Source organism: Oncorhynchus mykiss, chromosome 19 (genome assembly GCF_013265735.2).
Source record: "Oncorhynchus mykiss isolate Arlee chromosome 19, USDA_OmykA_1.1, whole genome shotgun sequence".
NCBI lineage: Eukaryota > Metazoa > Chordata > Actinopteri > Salmoniformes > Salmonidae > Oncorhynchus > Oncorhynchus mykiss.
The window spans coordinates 30,965,266-30,981,071 of record NC_048583.1 but is presented as its reverse complement, the minus strand read 5'-3'; the positions used below and the strand labels follow the sequence as shown (position 1 = coordinate 30,981,071).

The 15,806-nt window shown below is 42.7% G+C and overlaps 1 protein-coding gene across 3 annotated transcripts in view; it reads left to right on the top strand.

Annotated features, from left to right (window-relative positions):
• Positions 1-15,806, top strand: part of si:dkey-288a3.2 (protein phosphatase 1 regulatory subunit 37) — a 41,499-nt gene that overhangs the window by 7,880 nt on the left and 17,813 nt on the right. The window contains exons 3-9 of one of the 3 annotated variants that reach the window (XM_036954639.1): positions 551-596; positions 1,838-1,938; positions 2,116-2,235; positions 3,710-3,857; positions 8,082-8,237; positions 8,687-8,799; positions 11,740-12,197. In XM_036954639.1, the coding sequence (XP_036810534.1) occupies positions 551-596; positions 1,838-1,938; positions 2,116-2,235; positions 3,710-3,857; positions 8,082-8,237; positions 8,687-8,799; positions 11,740-11,808 (753 nt within the window). In that variant the 3' untranslated portion in view covers positions 11,809-12,197. Of the gene's footprint in view, positions 1-550; positions 597-1,837; positions 1,939-2,115; positions 2,236-3,709; positions 3,858-8,081; positions 8,238-8,686; positions 8,800-11,739; positions 12,198-15,806 lie in introns of those variants that run through there. The other 2 variants (XM_036954638.1, XM_036954637.1) reach the window with 2 other exon arrangements.

Sequence of the window (15,806 nt, the reverse complement as noted above, 5' to 3'; positions counted from 1 at the left end):
CTTGATGTGAGGGAGAAACAGTTGAAATGATCGCATTCCTTCCTTTCCAGAGAGAGAGAGAGAGAGAGAGAGAGGGAGGGAGGGAGAGGGAGAGACGAGGGAACATGCTATCACATTATTTTTTTCATCTGCATGTAAGGAGGGATTCTCTTTCGCTCCTTTGCTGTTGTGTTCTGGTTGTCAGGAGAATAAAAGATGACAATTTCCACGATACACGCAATTATGTCACCTTTGGAGATTGATGTAGTCAAATTAGATGTATGTGGAACAGTGGCTTGGCAAATGAACGCCTCAACAGATGACCAGCTGTTGCTAATTAATATACACTGGTTAATTAGGACATGGTGTTGCCATCAATAGTAAACTGTGTGAAATCCATAATTCATGCTCTCATGTTGCTGTTGTGGTGGTGGCAGTGGAAGCTAGAGCTTCTAACTCTGAACAAACAAGTCAGAGAGCCATGGAGGGATGCAGAGGCCTCGTGTTAGAGGGGTACATTAACTGTATTGTTTATGTTAATGAGAAATGCTACATTTTCTCTCTCCATCAGCAGGTTACCAGTTTAAATGGCAGGGCCCCATGTCTGGATTTGAAAGGTAAGCTAATGTGAAATGTTTGTTCTAACTTTATTTACGACATAGGGTATGATTAATACAATATTTTATACAGTGAGTGGTATGGTGCTTGTTGAGTGTAAAATGAATGACTATTATAACGGTTATAACAGTGTAAGATTGGAATATTACAATACTAGAAAGTTAGTAGCCCGAAAGACATCACATTCCAGTACATTATACAGAATATCGCTAATTAGCCATCAGTTTACTATAACATACATTTACAGTACCAGTAGAATTGAATCACTCCTCTGATGCTGTGAAGCTTCAGTTTGGGGTTAACCCCTGCCCCCCTTTGATGAGTGTAACAGGAGAGCTGCCACCCCAGTGGGGATGTGTGATTCCAACATGGGGTCATCTTGTTCCCCCCCCTCTCAGTTGTCACGCACTGATGACATCACACTGGGGTGATGACACCCTGCATTAGTTATTATCTTCCCCAACACAGAGGGGATTAGATAGAGGGGATTTCAGTTCCTCCCCTTCCTTGCGGTTCCCCCTGTTCCTACGGTACAGTTAAGTGATTATTGTTTAAACATTCAAAACATTTTTTTTTTTACAAATGATTATGCTAATGATGAAAAGGAGGAGGATGTGTGTGAGCTGTGAGACAGCGATGTGCTGTTTGCTCCCTCCCTCCGTGGTCATGGAGATAAGAGTTTATGAGGGGAAGGAAGGAAGGAGCTAGGGCCTCTGAGAGAGGCGGACTGACGCTGCGGCCATCAAAGTCTCTCTCTTTGTTCAAAAGTCATCTGGTGTTGAATAATCAGACACCCTTTGATTCATGACTGGGAGGGAGGGAGGGAGGGAGGGAGGGAGGGAGGGAGGGAGGGAGGGAGGGAGGGAGGGAGGGAGGGAGGGAGGGAGGACAGTGGATGGGATCTTGTTAGAGAGAGAACGTCTTTCGCCTTTTAACTCTTGAGTCGCCGCATCACACTGTGCACTAACTACCAGTCACATAATCTGTGGAGATGCTTTTCTTCTCTCGGAGCTTACTGTACAACTTTAATTCAGAAAGTAAACAATTGCACAGATAAATAGATGATTTATGTTTTCTAAAGGAGGGGTAGGAGGGGAAGGTTGTTTTGTGTGCTCTAGCCTCCCTGAGTTTCCTAAAATTCCAATCACAAAATAACACTGACTCCTGACTGGGGACATGGCAATCTGACTGTTAGCAAACAGTCCCAATTATCTTCTATTTGATTGCTTTCCCTACTCAGGTGAGCGATTAGACCACCTTTCCTGCGAGGCTCTGGAAGTCATACTGAAATCACTGAGCTTTGATTTCATCAATCTGCAAGCGGCAGAGCTGGAGGAAAATGTGAGTTTTATGAGCAAAAACTTTATTTTTTCATTTTTACTTTCCAATTGGGTTTTGTATTCAGCTGTCCCTGTGTATCGGATTTTACTCTCCATCAAAGGAACTGGGAACTCCATTACTATGTTGCTGTTGAATTTAAACCTCGCTCCCTTTTCTTCTTTTTTTTTCTTCTTCCAGGGAGCATCATCCTTGCTGGATATGATTTTGTATTATGAATCTACCCCCCATCTTGACATCTCTGACAACACCGGCATGGGGATATCTGGTTGGAAGGCCCTCTCTCATTTGATAAAGCAGGTACATGTAGTTCAGCGTAATGTGTTTCTATGTGTGGATTTAGGCCAGGGGTGAGAAAGTGCACATACTATAGGAGGGAATGTATTCTAGAAGTAAGGCGAGTGAGTATTGAGGGCAAAAAAAAAAAAAGTATATTCAAGTTCGGCAGTTCCCAGAGAAGCTGCCTAACTTTGTTAGCTAACACGCATGCATGCACACAATCGCGCACGCACGCGCCATTACCCCCAGTCAGTACCTCAGACTTCATTACCACGGGCATCTGATTAGCTAGCAGAGCCAGGAGAAATGATCCTGCAGATCCCAAATGCTATTTCTGAAGGCCTGTCTGCCAGCCTGGTCGTGTCCTTGGGGGTAATAAACCTCTCAGGGCCCAGGGCAGGACTCAAAGTATGCCAAGGAAATCTTCCCAAGCATCTTCCGTTAGCTGACTGTGTCTGAGAGACAGACAGATAGACCAACAGATGAAGGATCGTTAAGTCATTTGCCAATGACAAAATAAGCCCAGATGACAACCTCTATCATTCCTTAGAATTTCAGAGTGCTGGATGGAATCGGCTGGTTATGGTATAAATTAATTTCAATGTTTGTTCAATTAGTGATAGTTCTTAGATGAAAGAGAGGTGAGGCTTTGCTTCGTGGTGAAATGGACTTCAAGGGTGAGACCAAAAGCTGGCTCTTAGGCAGTATTACTCAAGATCAATCAAAATCACCTTGGTGTAGAGCGAGAGATGGAGGATGCAGCAGGAGAGAAAAAAATCTGGACACGTTTGATGTGCCGACCAGACGGACGGAGAGATGGCAGGGGGGGGGGGTTGATGGAGACTAACAATGGCCCCCAGACCTGCCCGCTCTCCCTCCGTCACTCAGGACTGTTTTCTTCCCATCCTTTTTTGATGTTCCTCCTCTCCTCTCCTCCTTCAGACAGGCTAGTGGTTGCTGAGGAGAGGTGATGCATGGAGGCCAGTCCCCACCAGGGACACAGCCTAGCCCTTCAGCCACACTCTCGCTCTGTCACTCTCTCCTTCTGTCAGTCAGTGTTGTTTTGCCTTACTGGCATTCCCCTCTTCCTCTAGTGTTTGAAGGTGAGGTAGAATAGGGAGTTCAGTCCACACTTAGGGCACGGCCTAGCCTTTCAGCCTCTCCTCCCTCCCTCCCTGCCATCTTTTTCTGACAGGTTCTGGAAGTGTTTGATCAGAAGTAAGGTACAGAGGCCAGTCCATAACCTAGCATCTCAGACCCTCACTCTCTCTTTACACGCCTCTCTCGCTCTCTGTCCCTGTCATACCCTGTCCTTCCCTCCATCTCTGTTTTTCCATCCCCTCAAAGTTTTGCTGACTTTCTCTCCCTTTATCTCTGTCCTCTATCTCCCGTCCATCTCTCTCTATCTCTCCCCACCCCTCTCTCTCTCTCTCTCCCTCTGTCCCCCGCCCTCCCCCTCTCTCTGATGAGATCCTTGTGTTTTGTCTCTCTGTAGAGTGTGTGTCTGTTGAGGCTGGATGTGTGTAACGTGGCCCTGCTACAGTATCCAGCCCAGGTCCTGTCAAGAGCCCTCCTAAGCAGCAGACTCACCGTGCTGCACCTCCAAAGCACCTGCCTCAGTGGCAGACCCCTCTTCACGCTTGGTATGCCCTGCACGTATGCACAAGACATGCACACACACAGCTTTGTTTTAGAGAATTATCAGGACTTTTTGGGGAGTAGAAATGTGTTCCCATTCAAAACTATATTTTCCATAACCTTAACCCCTAACCCTAACTCTTAAACCCAAACCCCACACCTAACCCTAAAATAGCATTTGAACAAATTCAGGACATGGTAAAAAAGTCCGGACTTTTCCAAAACGTTCTTATTTTCCTACCTTGTCAGGACATTGTGGTAGAAGGTAGCGAAACATGTATACACACACACACACACACACACACACACACACACACACACACACACACACACACACACACACACACACACACACACACACACACACACACACAATCTGTTATTTCTAAGTTCTTCCTCATGGCCTGATAGGGCTCAGTAGTATCTCCTGTGGGTGTGGGTGTATGTGCGTGACTGTATTTGTGTGTGTCTGTGTGTATTCCGTGTGTGTATGTGTGTGCACTCGGTGTTGTCCATGCTTGGCCGTGGCCAGCAGGAACAGATGACAGAGGACAAGGAGCGGAGGAGCAGATTTTGGCCCTGTGACCCTCACAGTGGTACTGGCCCGGGATTAGATGTCCTAATCTTCAACCTGTCACTTTACACACCGCCGCACCGATCCACACCGTCACCGTGGCCAGAGACACTATCCTCTCTACCTAGGACTTTCTGTAGTACGAGGACCAGTAACCAGGCCTCAGAACAGTTATTTCACCAGGCATCAGGTCTTTCACCAGAAATGCTAAACTCATTTTGCCCTGTATTTGGTCTTCACTGAGGTCCAGAGTGCCGCACTTACAATTAATTGTACTTCCTCACTGTCAAAATGTGCAAAAAATAATACTTTATCCATCGCTTTTTTCTCCTCTAAAACCCCCATACCCCCCAAAACTATAGTGTATAAAACATTAGGAACACCTTCCTAATATTGAGTTGCACCACAACCTTTTGCCTCAGAACAGCCTAATTTTGTCAGGGCATGGACTCTACAAGGTGTCGAAACGTTCCACAGGGATGGATGCTGGCCCATGTTGACTCCAATGCTTCCCACAGTTGTGTCAAGTTGGCTGGATGTCCCTTTGGGTGGTGGACCATTCTTGATGCAAATGGGAAACTTTTGAATGTGACACAAATCGGTGCACCTGGCACCTACTACCATACTCTGTTCAAAGACACTTAAAACGTTTGTCTTGCCCATTCACCCTCTGAAGGGCACGCATACTTAAAAAGTATTTTCTTTAACCTGTGTCCTCCCCTTCATCTACACTGATTGAAGTGGATTTCACATGTGACATCGCTAAGGGATCATAGCTTTCACCTGGATTCACATGGTCAGTCAATGACATGGAAATCTCAGTTTATAATGTTTTGTACACTCAGGGATTTCCCCATAAGGCCAATAGTGACTTTAAAACAGAGTTTAATGGCTGTGATAGGAGAAAACTGAGGATGGATCAACAATATTGGAGTTACTCCACAATACTAACCTAAATGACAGAGTGAAAATAAAAGCTGAAATAAATCATTCTTTCTACTATTATTCTGACATTTCACATTCTTAAAATAAAGTGGTGATCCTAACTGACCTAAGACAGGGACTTTTTATTAGGATTAAATGTCAGGAATTGTGAAAAACTGAGTTTAAATGTATTTGGCTAAGGTGTATGTAAACTTCTGACTTCAACTATATTATACAGTATTGTGCAAAAGTTTTAGGCAGGTGTGATAAAAAGCTGTAAAGTAAGAATGCTTTCAAAAATAGTCATGTTAATAGTTTATATTTATCAATTAACAAAATGCAGAGGTGAGGGAACAGAAGAAAAATCTACATCAAATCAATATTTGGTGTGACCACCCTTGGCCTTCAAAACAGCATCAATTTATCTATGTACACTTTTTTAAGGAACTCAAACATCTTCGAGAACTAACCACAGTTCTTCTGTGGATTTAGGCAGCCTCAGATGCTTCTCTCTCCTCATGTAATACCAAATAGACTTGATGATGTTAAGATCAGGGCTCTGTGTGGGCCGTACCATCACTTCCAGGACTCCTTGTTCTTCTTTACACTGAAGATAGTTCTTAATGACATTTGCTGTGTGTTTGGGGTCGTTGTCATGCTGCAGAATATACTTGGGGCCAATCAGATGCCTTCCTGATAGTATTACATGATGGATAACTATCTGCCTGTACTTCTCAGCATTGAGGACACCATTAATTCTGACCAAATCCCCAACTCCATTTGCAGAAATGCAGCCCCAAACGTGCAAGGAGTGCTTCAATGTTGCCTGCAGACACTCATTCGTGTACCGCTCTCCAGCCCCCCGGTGAACAAACTGCCTTCTGCTACAGCCAAATATTTCAATTGACTCATCAGTTCAGAGCACCTGCAGACATTTTTTCTGCACCCCAGTTCCTGTGTTTTCATGCATAGTTGAGTCGCTTGGCCTTGTTTCCACGTCAGAGGTATGGCTTTTTGGCCGCAAGTCTTCCATGACGGCCACTTCTGACCAGACTTCTCCGGACAGTAGATGGCTGTGCCAGGGTCCCACTGTTTTCTGTCAATTCTGAGCTGATGGCACTGCTGGAAATCTTCCGATTGCGAAGGGAAGGAAGCATGATGTGTCTTTCATCTGCTGCAGTACGTTTCCTTGGCCCACCACTGCTTCTTACGGTCCTCAACGTTGCCCGTTTCTTTGCTTCTGCAAAAGAGTTTGGACAGCACATCTGGAAGCCCCTGTCTGCCTGTACATTTCTGCGTGGGAGAGACCTTGCAGATGCAGTACAACTACATTGTGTCTTGTTGCCGTGCTCAGTCTTGCCATGGTGTATGACTTTCGACAGTGAACGGTCTTCAGAAACCTCACCTTGTTAGCTGAGTTTTATTCCTCCTACACAGCTGTTTCTGTTTCAGTTAATGATTGTGTTTCAACCTACATATTGAATTGATTATTATTTGCACCTGTTTGGTATAATTGTTTAATCATACACCTGACTATAGGCCTACAAAATCCCTGACTTTGCAGCATTTTTTCACACCTGCTTAAAACTTTTGCACAGTACAGTACATTTTTTTACTCACACCAGCCACAGGCTGGATTGAATAGGCTCGCAGGCCGGAGCAGTATGTTTGACACCCATGTGCTACACTGTGTCCGTACCGCTGCACCCAGGCACAAGAGCCCAACACTGCCCTCCAGCACACAGCATTGGACTTCCAATAGGACTGGACTTTCCCTGACAATAATATTACCTTGGTTACCTTTAATCATTTTTACCACGGAGCCTTTAGCCAAGTACAGCTTAAGGTTAAGATGAAAGCTTTCACCAATGTCACACCCTACGGCTCCATGGTGATGGCTTTGGTCCTGCTGTCCTTGGACGGTGACCTTCATTGATTGGCTGGTGTTTCATCTCTGGGACGTAACCGTGACGACCGAGGGAGGTGTTCCTCTTCTGTGAGCAGCAGGGGGCTGGGCCGGTGTACTCTAGTGATCAGGGAGGAGACAATGACCTGTAAATCTGTAAATGAGCCAGAGGAAGAGGCAGGCACATCCACGTACACGCTCTTCCTTCTCACCACTGAGACAGAGACCCTATCTCTTTAAACCCTCCTGGATCCTTTTGATATTTTTGGGCCGTGCATCCAGCCTCGTCGCCCCTGCCTACCCCCCTGTCCTCCCCCGTTCCTTTCCATCCTTCTCTGCGGGGGGCCCAGCTGTGGATCATTGCCTTCGATCGAAGGGGCCCTGATTGTGGCGCTCGACGGGCCGCACGCCGTGGAGTCGTCCAGATCAATCCAGCGATCCCTCCATTTGGTTCCCACTGTGCATGATGACAATGTTGGCATTCCACATGCAGCCCAAAGGGCCTGATCAAATCTACTGCATCGATCCGCTAAGGCTGGGCTGCGTGACAACCCACCAATGCACACACGCGCACACACTTCACTGTACAATTCACTGAGAGATAGTGTGCAGTAAAATTATGCTTTGAAATATTTTTGGTCAAATAATGGGAGATTTGTGCTTTTGAGAAACGCTGGTTGACTCTTGAGACATACTATAAATACAATGGTTTAGTCTCAAACGTTCTTAAGCTAAAGTAGGTTATTTATTAGACTAGCATGATTCTTTACCATCAAACCAAACTTTACTTAAAAAGTAATATTGCTTTGTTTTGTTTGTCCATAGTGGCTGCTCTGAAGAGCAACAGAGCGCTCCGGGAGCTGTACCTGTCCAACAATAATCTGAACAGCGAACAGGACTCTATGCAGTTAGGAGACCTGCTCAGATACAACAGCTCAATCACTACTCTGGACCTCAGCAACAACACCATAGCAAACTCAGGTGCACTTAAAGAACATATTCTGTATGAAACAGATACAACAGTACCAGTGGAGGCTGCTGGAGGGAGGACGGCTTATAATAATGGCTGGAACTGAGCAAATGGAATGGCATCAAACACATGGAAACCATGTGTTTGATGTATTTAATACCATTCCACTTATTCCGCTCCAGCCATTACCACGAGCCCGTTCTCCCCAATTAAGGTGCAACCAAGCTCCTGTGAACAGTACCATCACTATCCTGGACCTCAGCAACAACACCATAACAGACTCAGGTAACGGTCCTGGTCCTGGTCAAAGAACAGGACCATTTTCACTCTGTTATCACTCACAGAGATTGAGGTAGCAGCAAATTGTTTAATTCCCCTTGTCATTTATGTAAGCCCTGTATGACTAGCCTAGTGCACTGTAGTCTTAAGTGTTTCATTTCTCTTTTCTGGTCTTGTGCAGGACTGGAGGAGATCTGTGAAGGTCTGAGAGTTCAGACAGATGGACTGAAGATTCTGATTCTATGGAACAACCAGATCACTAACAATGGACTGGTCCATCTAGCCAAAGTTCTGGTGAGGAACACATGTTACTTTCTTATGTTGATCCTGTATCATAAATGAGCTGTGTTGATCCTGATTGTATTTTTCGCTGTGTTGATCCTGGATTACCATTTAGCTCAACCCCAGCCTTAGCCTTTGACTCAGATTTAGCCTTTCCCTTTGGCAACATAAACTGCACCTTTGTCATTTGAGTGGTGGCGACTTGGAAATCAAAAGGGTATACATTAAAAGCCTTGGCCCACTGGCATATTCAAATAGAACTCACCCAGGCCAAAAAATAAAGTGCCTCTCTCGCTCTCCGTTCTGCCACCACCAACAGTTTGATTAAATAATAGATATGCGTTTAGAAGTGGCTATCATGCTGCCAGCCACTAAGAAGGAGAAGTAGAAGTCTTGGCAAACCATAATGACGATAATTAGGCCAATGGCTGGTCTTGTCAAATATGACACAGGAAAAGCTGTTATTAACCTTTCTCGTTTGTTGTATTTCTCTTTTCCTTTTGTCCTCTGGGCTGTCTCTGTTGAAAGAGAACAGAGTGAGAGCGGGTTATTTGGGTCGGACAAGGAAACACTTTGGTGTCACAGAATGTAATTGGGTTGTAATGTTATCCAGAACACACATTTAGTGTAGTGACAAATCACTATACAGTATAACTCCCTTTTTCTGTGAGTTTTATATTTGTTATTGGTATAGGTACTCCGGTTTTAGTTCCTCTTTTTAGGCATTTTTGGTCATTTTTTGCTACTTAATGGACTAGGTCAAGGATACGCAACTACTTTTTGAGAAGGTCCGTTCACACAAATGTCCTATCTGACAAATGTTCTGATGGGATATTGTCATTTATCGGCGTAGTAGCAAACCACCACTTCACGACCCAAACTTTTCACACCCCTCTTTTTGGCGGAATGATTACTTTTACCGTTTTTAAGTTCATTTCTTTCAATTCTACACATTTTTCCATGTCTTATGTGTGTTCATATGATACCTGAGCGATTCAACAAAATCAATGGGAATCAAAGCTGGCCTTGATAACTACAAGATTTAGATGGGTAAGTTAGCTGGTTAGCCTAACTAACATGGGCTAGTTATACATAGATTATAAATAGCTCTCTAAAGTAATGTCTAAATGACATAAGAGGAAAGCTGCCATAAACTACAACATTTAAAAATTGCACCTTGTACATCCTACTAGTACAACTCTCAATAACATTAAATTGAAAGCCCGACTGAGTTGTTAAAAAAAGTTGTTTTTAAGTTGGGACCTACGGTCCATATCAACCCCATTCTGGGTCCAGATTCGAACCGCGGTCCGCCTGTTGAGTTTGGCTGGACTACATCTTCACAATTTATAGTTCTGGGTGTTCACTCTGTTTAATCCATTTGTTTTGTCATCTGAAACCTCAAAATCTGTCTTAGAATTTTTGGTTTTAACTGAAGCCCTGTATTGTGTTTTCCCCAAAGCTCTCTTCTCCAAACCTACAGTGGTTTACATGCGACAGGCCTCATCCATGCTTGACTCAAACCCTCAAACAACCAGTCAAGTCTTTAATTGGTCGCTATTATCCCCTGCGTTCCCCTTCATGCATCTCCTCTCTCTGGGAAAGGTTTCAGTCGTCCATCGACGTGTCGTGCCTCTGTGTATCCCTCTCCCCTCTGCACATCTCTGAGCTGGCATTAGCACAGACACAGCAATGGCCTCTTGAGTGTGCCACACACACACAGTGAGGGGCTCTTGAGTGTGTTTGTAGTCACCACTGTACAAATTAACTGTGAAGACGCACTTCCTCAGGTCTGCTGTTGCCAGTATCTTTCCACCCTCGCGTTCATTCATTACCTCCTCAGCCGGATGACCAAAGGAGTGGAACGGGGGTGGCAATGAGGTACACTGATGTATTGCTTCTCACTCACCACTAGTATACTATAGTCTTCCTGTTATTGCGGATATGACCGTAGTATACTGCAGTGTTTACAGTAAATTCTGTACAGACATGTCTGAAAAAACACTACAGTAGTCTCACGATGCCATACCTCCAGAATCACGTCATGGTCACGCCTCTCTTGGAGGTCTGGAGAATTTATTTTGCAAAAACATTTTGAATGGCCCGCTGGCTCCCAACGGCAAAATTTTGATTGGATGTGACATTTCAAGAACCCTCTCCCCACACACCCGTAGAAGTGGTGCTGTGTGTTATGTGCACCACTGTTTACCGTCTGGGTAGTTGTTGCCTATGCTAGTTTTAAGTGCTAGTTTTTAAGTTATAACTGTCTCCCAAAGTAATGCGATTTATATTAAGTGAAATTGAAAGTGGATTACGCTGGTAAAGTCAAACGTCATAACATTTGTCAATACCGCTCTGGTGGTAAACCTTTTTTTTTACAAAATAGTTTTTTTTCCCCCCTCCATTCATCCACATGGCTCCTGGCGGCACTTTGCTACGACCAAAAATATAGTGAATATTGTCCATTATTTAAGTTTTTGAGCCAGTGGGAAAACCTATTCAAGTAAGTAAATACAAGTTTTTAAATGTTAATGTATTATTAGCTAGCTGGCTGGCTACAGTAGGCCACTTTGTAGGCTAACTCAACTGAGTTGCTAGCTAGCTTGACACACTGTTTAGCTAAGTGAATTAAAATGTCATCAGCTAGCTAACTTCCCATTAGCTAGCTATCTTGATGTAATCATTGTAAATTAAAAACAGTATCCAAATGCATTTGTAGATAACAGCCATGGAAGAGGGTGACATTGCAGTTCCAGCTGTCAGTAAACAGCGAGTGTAGGCTACTGAACAGGGCAGGTATCTTTGTGGGATGACGTTATGAAAAGTGTATCCAATTCCAGTCCCCAGAGGGGAAAACTTTGAGGACAGAGATATAATAGTAACCTATTATTTAGTGCTTTCTAATTTGAGTATATCTGTCACCTGTTTGTGATTTTATTTTTCTGTTCTCAGATATGGAAAGCTGTGAAAGCCTGTTCGCAGATGGAGAGCGCTCCCAATGAGCGTGTCCCAAGAGACTAAGAGTATATCCTATATGCCATGGATTATATGTGTAGGCCTACCTATGCTAGCAAATGTTGCATACAAAAATACAGTTAAACATCACACATAATGTATAAACCTAATACATGTCTGCCTACCCAGAAGATCGGGGTCAGTGGAGTAAGATTGTAAGGTGGGTTTTTTGTTCACCCGAAATTATGCTTTAATAATATTAGCATTCTTGTTATTGCTCAATTATCTTTTGTTGTTTCGACTAAGATTTCTGATCTTTACGTATGTGCTTATTTGTACATTTTGAAGTGATGAAGTGTTGATTCTTTGAAGTGAAGTGTTTAAATTTGTTTTAATTGTTAAACTATTATTCAAAATGAACTAGTGTCAATGTTGGTCTATCGCATATCACAATTCTGCAATAAAGAGGGGAAGGGGTTCTGTCTCTAATGTGTCTGTGTTGTAGTGCTGAGCGATTAGTGTTTTTTGAGGTCGGTTCGATTATTAAGAAATAATCACGGTTTTGATTTTGGTTTCAATCTTTTTTTTTCCATGACTGCTGAATACCAACTATCAAATCACTTACTCGCGCATTTTCAGGTAGAAATACCTCGCACGAAGCAAATGCTCCTCTCGATCGAGCATTCTTCTGTCTCTTTTACGCAGTAGGCATATAACACAGACTGGCCAAGTAGGCATGCAATGGATTATGGCCATTGTAGTTAATTACCACATTTTCTGCGCTAAACTATGTAGAATATTAGTCTGTTGGAAATCAACTCCCTTCTACATCGTTCGCACAGTTCTGGCTTGATCTGATTAATCTCTAGAGAAACTTTTGCAATATGCGCATTGAGCTCACAGAAAAAAACGAAATGGAATTCAAATATATCTTTTATTTTTACACCCTTTTTCTCCACAATTTCGTGAAATTCAAATAATTGAACCGACATCAGTCAATTAGTTTTTTTTTCATAATGTCCGTTAATCTCTCAACACTACTGTGTTGTATTCTCAAATGAACATTTCCCTTTCGTCTAGTTGTAAGATTTACAATCTGTTTTATTGATTGTCACCCTCAGTGTATCAACTATCTGAATTAATTTAGCAGCTTATCATATGGCAGGCATCGCCAATGCAGCCATAGGCCTATAGTTAGATGGCATTACTGGCCTTATGGGCATCTGTCATCTGAAACAGAGAATAGCAAAACTCACATTTGTTTACATTTTCAGCTATACATTCTCAATTTAAAATGATACCAGTAGACAATGTATATGAGGCAAACCATATACCAGATGTTGTACATGGATTTTATGTGCTGACAAATACAATTGTTTAGTGCAAACCCAACCATTGTAAATTTACCTACAGTATGAAAATAATAAGATGACAATTTGGCTACAGGAGATGAGCATTACAGGTAACATTTTAGTTAATTCATTTTAGCAATATTGCTTGCAAAATGATTGTTGTTGTTGTTCCCATAGATAGACCCCTTAAACAAAGATCGCAGTTTTGATGTAACGACTCTCGTGGGTTGAAGAAGGAGACCAAAGTGCAGTGTGGTAGGCGTTCATGATTTTTAATAAACTGAACACCGCAACAAAATAAAAAGTAGAAAAACGAAAGCGCACAGTTCTGTCAGGCAACTAAACAGCTAAACAGAAAATAACTCCTCACAAAACCCAAACTGAAAATCACAACTTATATATGATCCCCAATCAGAGACAACGATAGACAGCTGCCTCTGATTGGGAACCACACTAGGCAAAAACAACAAAGAAATAGAAAACATAGATTCTCCCACCTGAGTCACACCCTGACCTAACTGAACATAGAGAATAAATAAGGATCTCTAAGGTCAGGGCGTGACATTTGAAACTGCAATAAAAGTGCATTAACTGCAGTCGACTGATAACAGCAGTTGAAATGCAATTATACTGCAAAAGTACTGCAGTAAAAAATAAATATATATTGGATGCAGTATTTGTAGCCTACTGCAGTTATACTGCACTCCAACTGCAGTTATACTGCACTCTGACTGCAATATTTTTTCGTAAGGGACAGTACATGGTTACACTAGTATCACTGACCCTGGATAAGCTAGTGATTGGGCTAAGATAGCTAACATTTTAGGTCAATAATATGGTGTTAACATTATGTTGGCTTTATAATTGAGAGAGAAACTGAACTAGTTCAAGTTCATTTTTGTCTAGGTAGCTTACAAGGTTAGCTTACTTTTCTCAAAACAAACCTCTTTGTAGCTAGTCAGCTACTTTTTGTCCTACTTTGGAAACATACAAATGTATAATCTTTGATATGGCTAGCATTGTAGACCATTTCTCCCCTCTTGCTGCAGCTTTAGCTCATCTCGAACTGATATGAAAACCAGCAACGCGTTTGATCCGTGTGACAGGTTTGCGAGTCATTACTGATTTACACCGGGTTACTACCCCTCTTTAGCTGATTTCTGCCATGGAACTTCCCCAGGCTTCCCATTTTAGGGTAGCCTGGTTCACGACGAGGCTATATTTACTGTAGTGGTTTTGCGGACATGACTAGTATACTGCAGTATTTACCATAGTGTGTTCGCGGACATGATTGAAGTAACTACCAAACTACACCTCAACCAGAAAATAAGACAGGTTGGTGACAGGCCACCTATTCAGTTGAGTCAACATCCTGAGCAATTCAACGGACCAGACAACACCTTAGCAAAAATATAACATTTTTATTGCAATTGTAACATCTAAACGTTAGACACAGGTTGTAGGTGACAGGTGTCAAACTCATTCCACGGAGGGTCAAGTGTCTGCGGGTTTGTACTTGATTGATGAATTAGGGTCACTAATTAAAAAAAAAAGTAAGACACTCCCAACACCTGATTGTCTTGGGCTTAATTGAAAGGAAAACAAAAACCTGTAGACACCAAGCCCTCCATTGAATGAGTTTAATGGGCCTAGAACAGGGTTGTCAAAGGGAAACAGTACAGTAGCAGATACAAAGAACAAGAAAAGTTTATTAAAACTTAGACCAGGTATTCCCAAACTGGGGAACGTGTTTGAACATGTGAATATTTTTATATTTTTTAAGCAGTCCAATTATATTTTCCAATGGGGCTATACATTTGGGTGAGTTTTTTTTCTTCGCCTGAGTAGCCTCGTTTCACTGCAGATACAAATACAGATAGCCTAGTCAAATAATTAACATCCAATCACATTAACCGCTACTCTCTTGCGGGAATTCCACTAACGGTCTGTACAGTGCCTTGCAAAGGTATTCATCCGCCTTGGTGTTTTTCCTATTTTGTTGCATTACAACCTGTAATTTAAATTGATTTTTATTTGTATTTCATGTAATGGAAATACACAAATTAGTCCAAATTGGTGAAGTAAAATGAAATTAAGAACTTGTTTCAAAAAGATTTCTAAAACAGAAAAGTGGTGCGTGCAGATGTATTCACCCCTTTGCAATGAAGCCCCTAAATAAGATCTTGTGCAACCAATTACCTTCAGAAGTCACATAATTAGTTAAATAAAGTCCACCTGTGTGCAATCTAAGTGTCACATGATCTTAGTGTATATATACACCTGTTCTGAAAGGCCCCAGAGTCTGTAACACCACCAAGCAAGCGGCACCACCAAGCAAGCAGCACCATGAAGACCAAGGAGCTCTCCAAACAGGTCACCGACAAAGTTGTGGAGAAGTACAGACTAGGGTTGGGTTATAAAAAAAGATCCGAAACTTTGAACATCCCACAGAGCACCGTTAAATCCATGATTTAAAAAATGGAAAGAATATGGCACTGCAACAAACCTGCCAAGAGGGGGCCACCCACCAAAACTCACGGACCAGGCAAGGAGGGCATTAATCAGAGAGGCAACAAAGAGACCAAAGATAACCTTGATGGAGCTGCAAAGTTCCACAGCGGAGATTGGAGTATCTGTCCATAGGACCACTTTAATCCGTACACTCCACAGAGCTGGGCTTTATGGAAGAGTAGCCAGAAAAAAACCATTGCT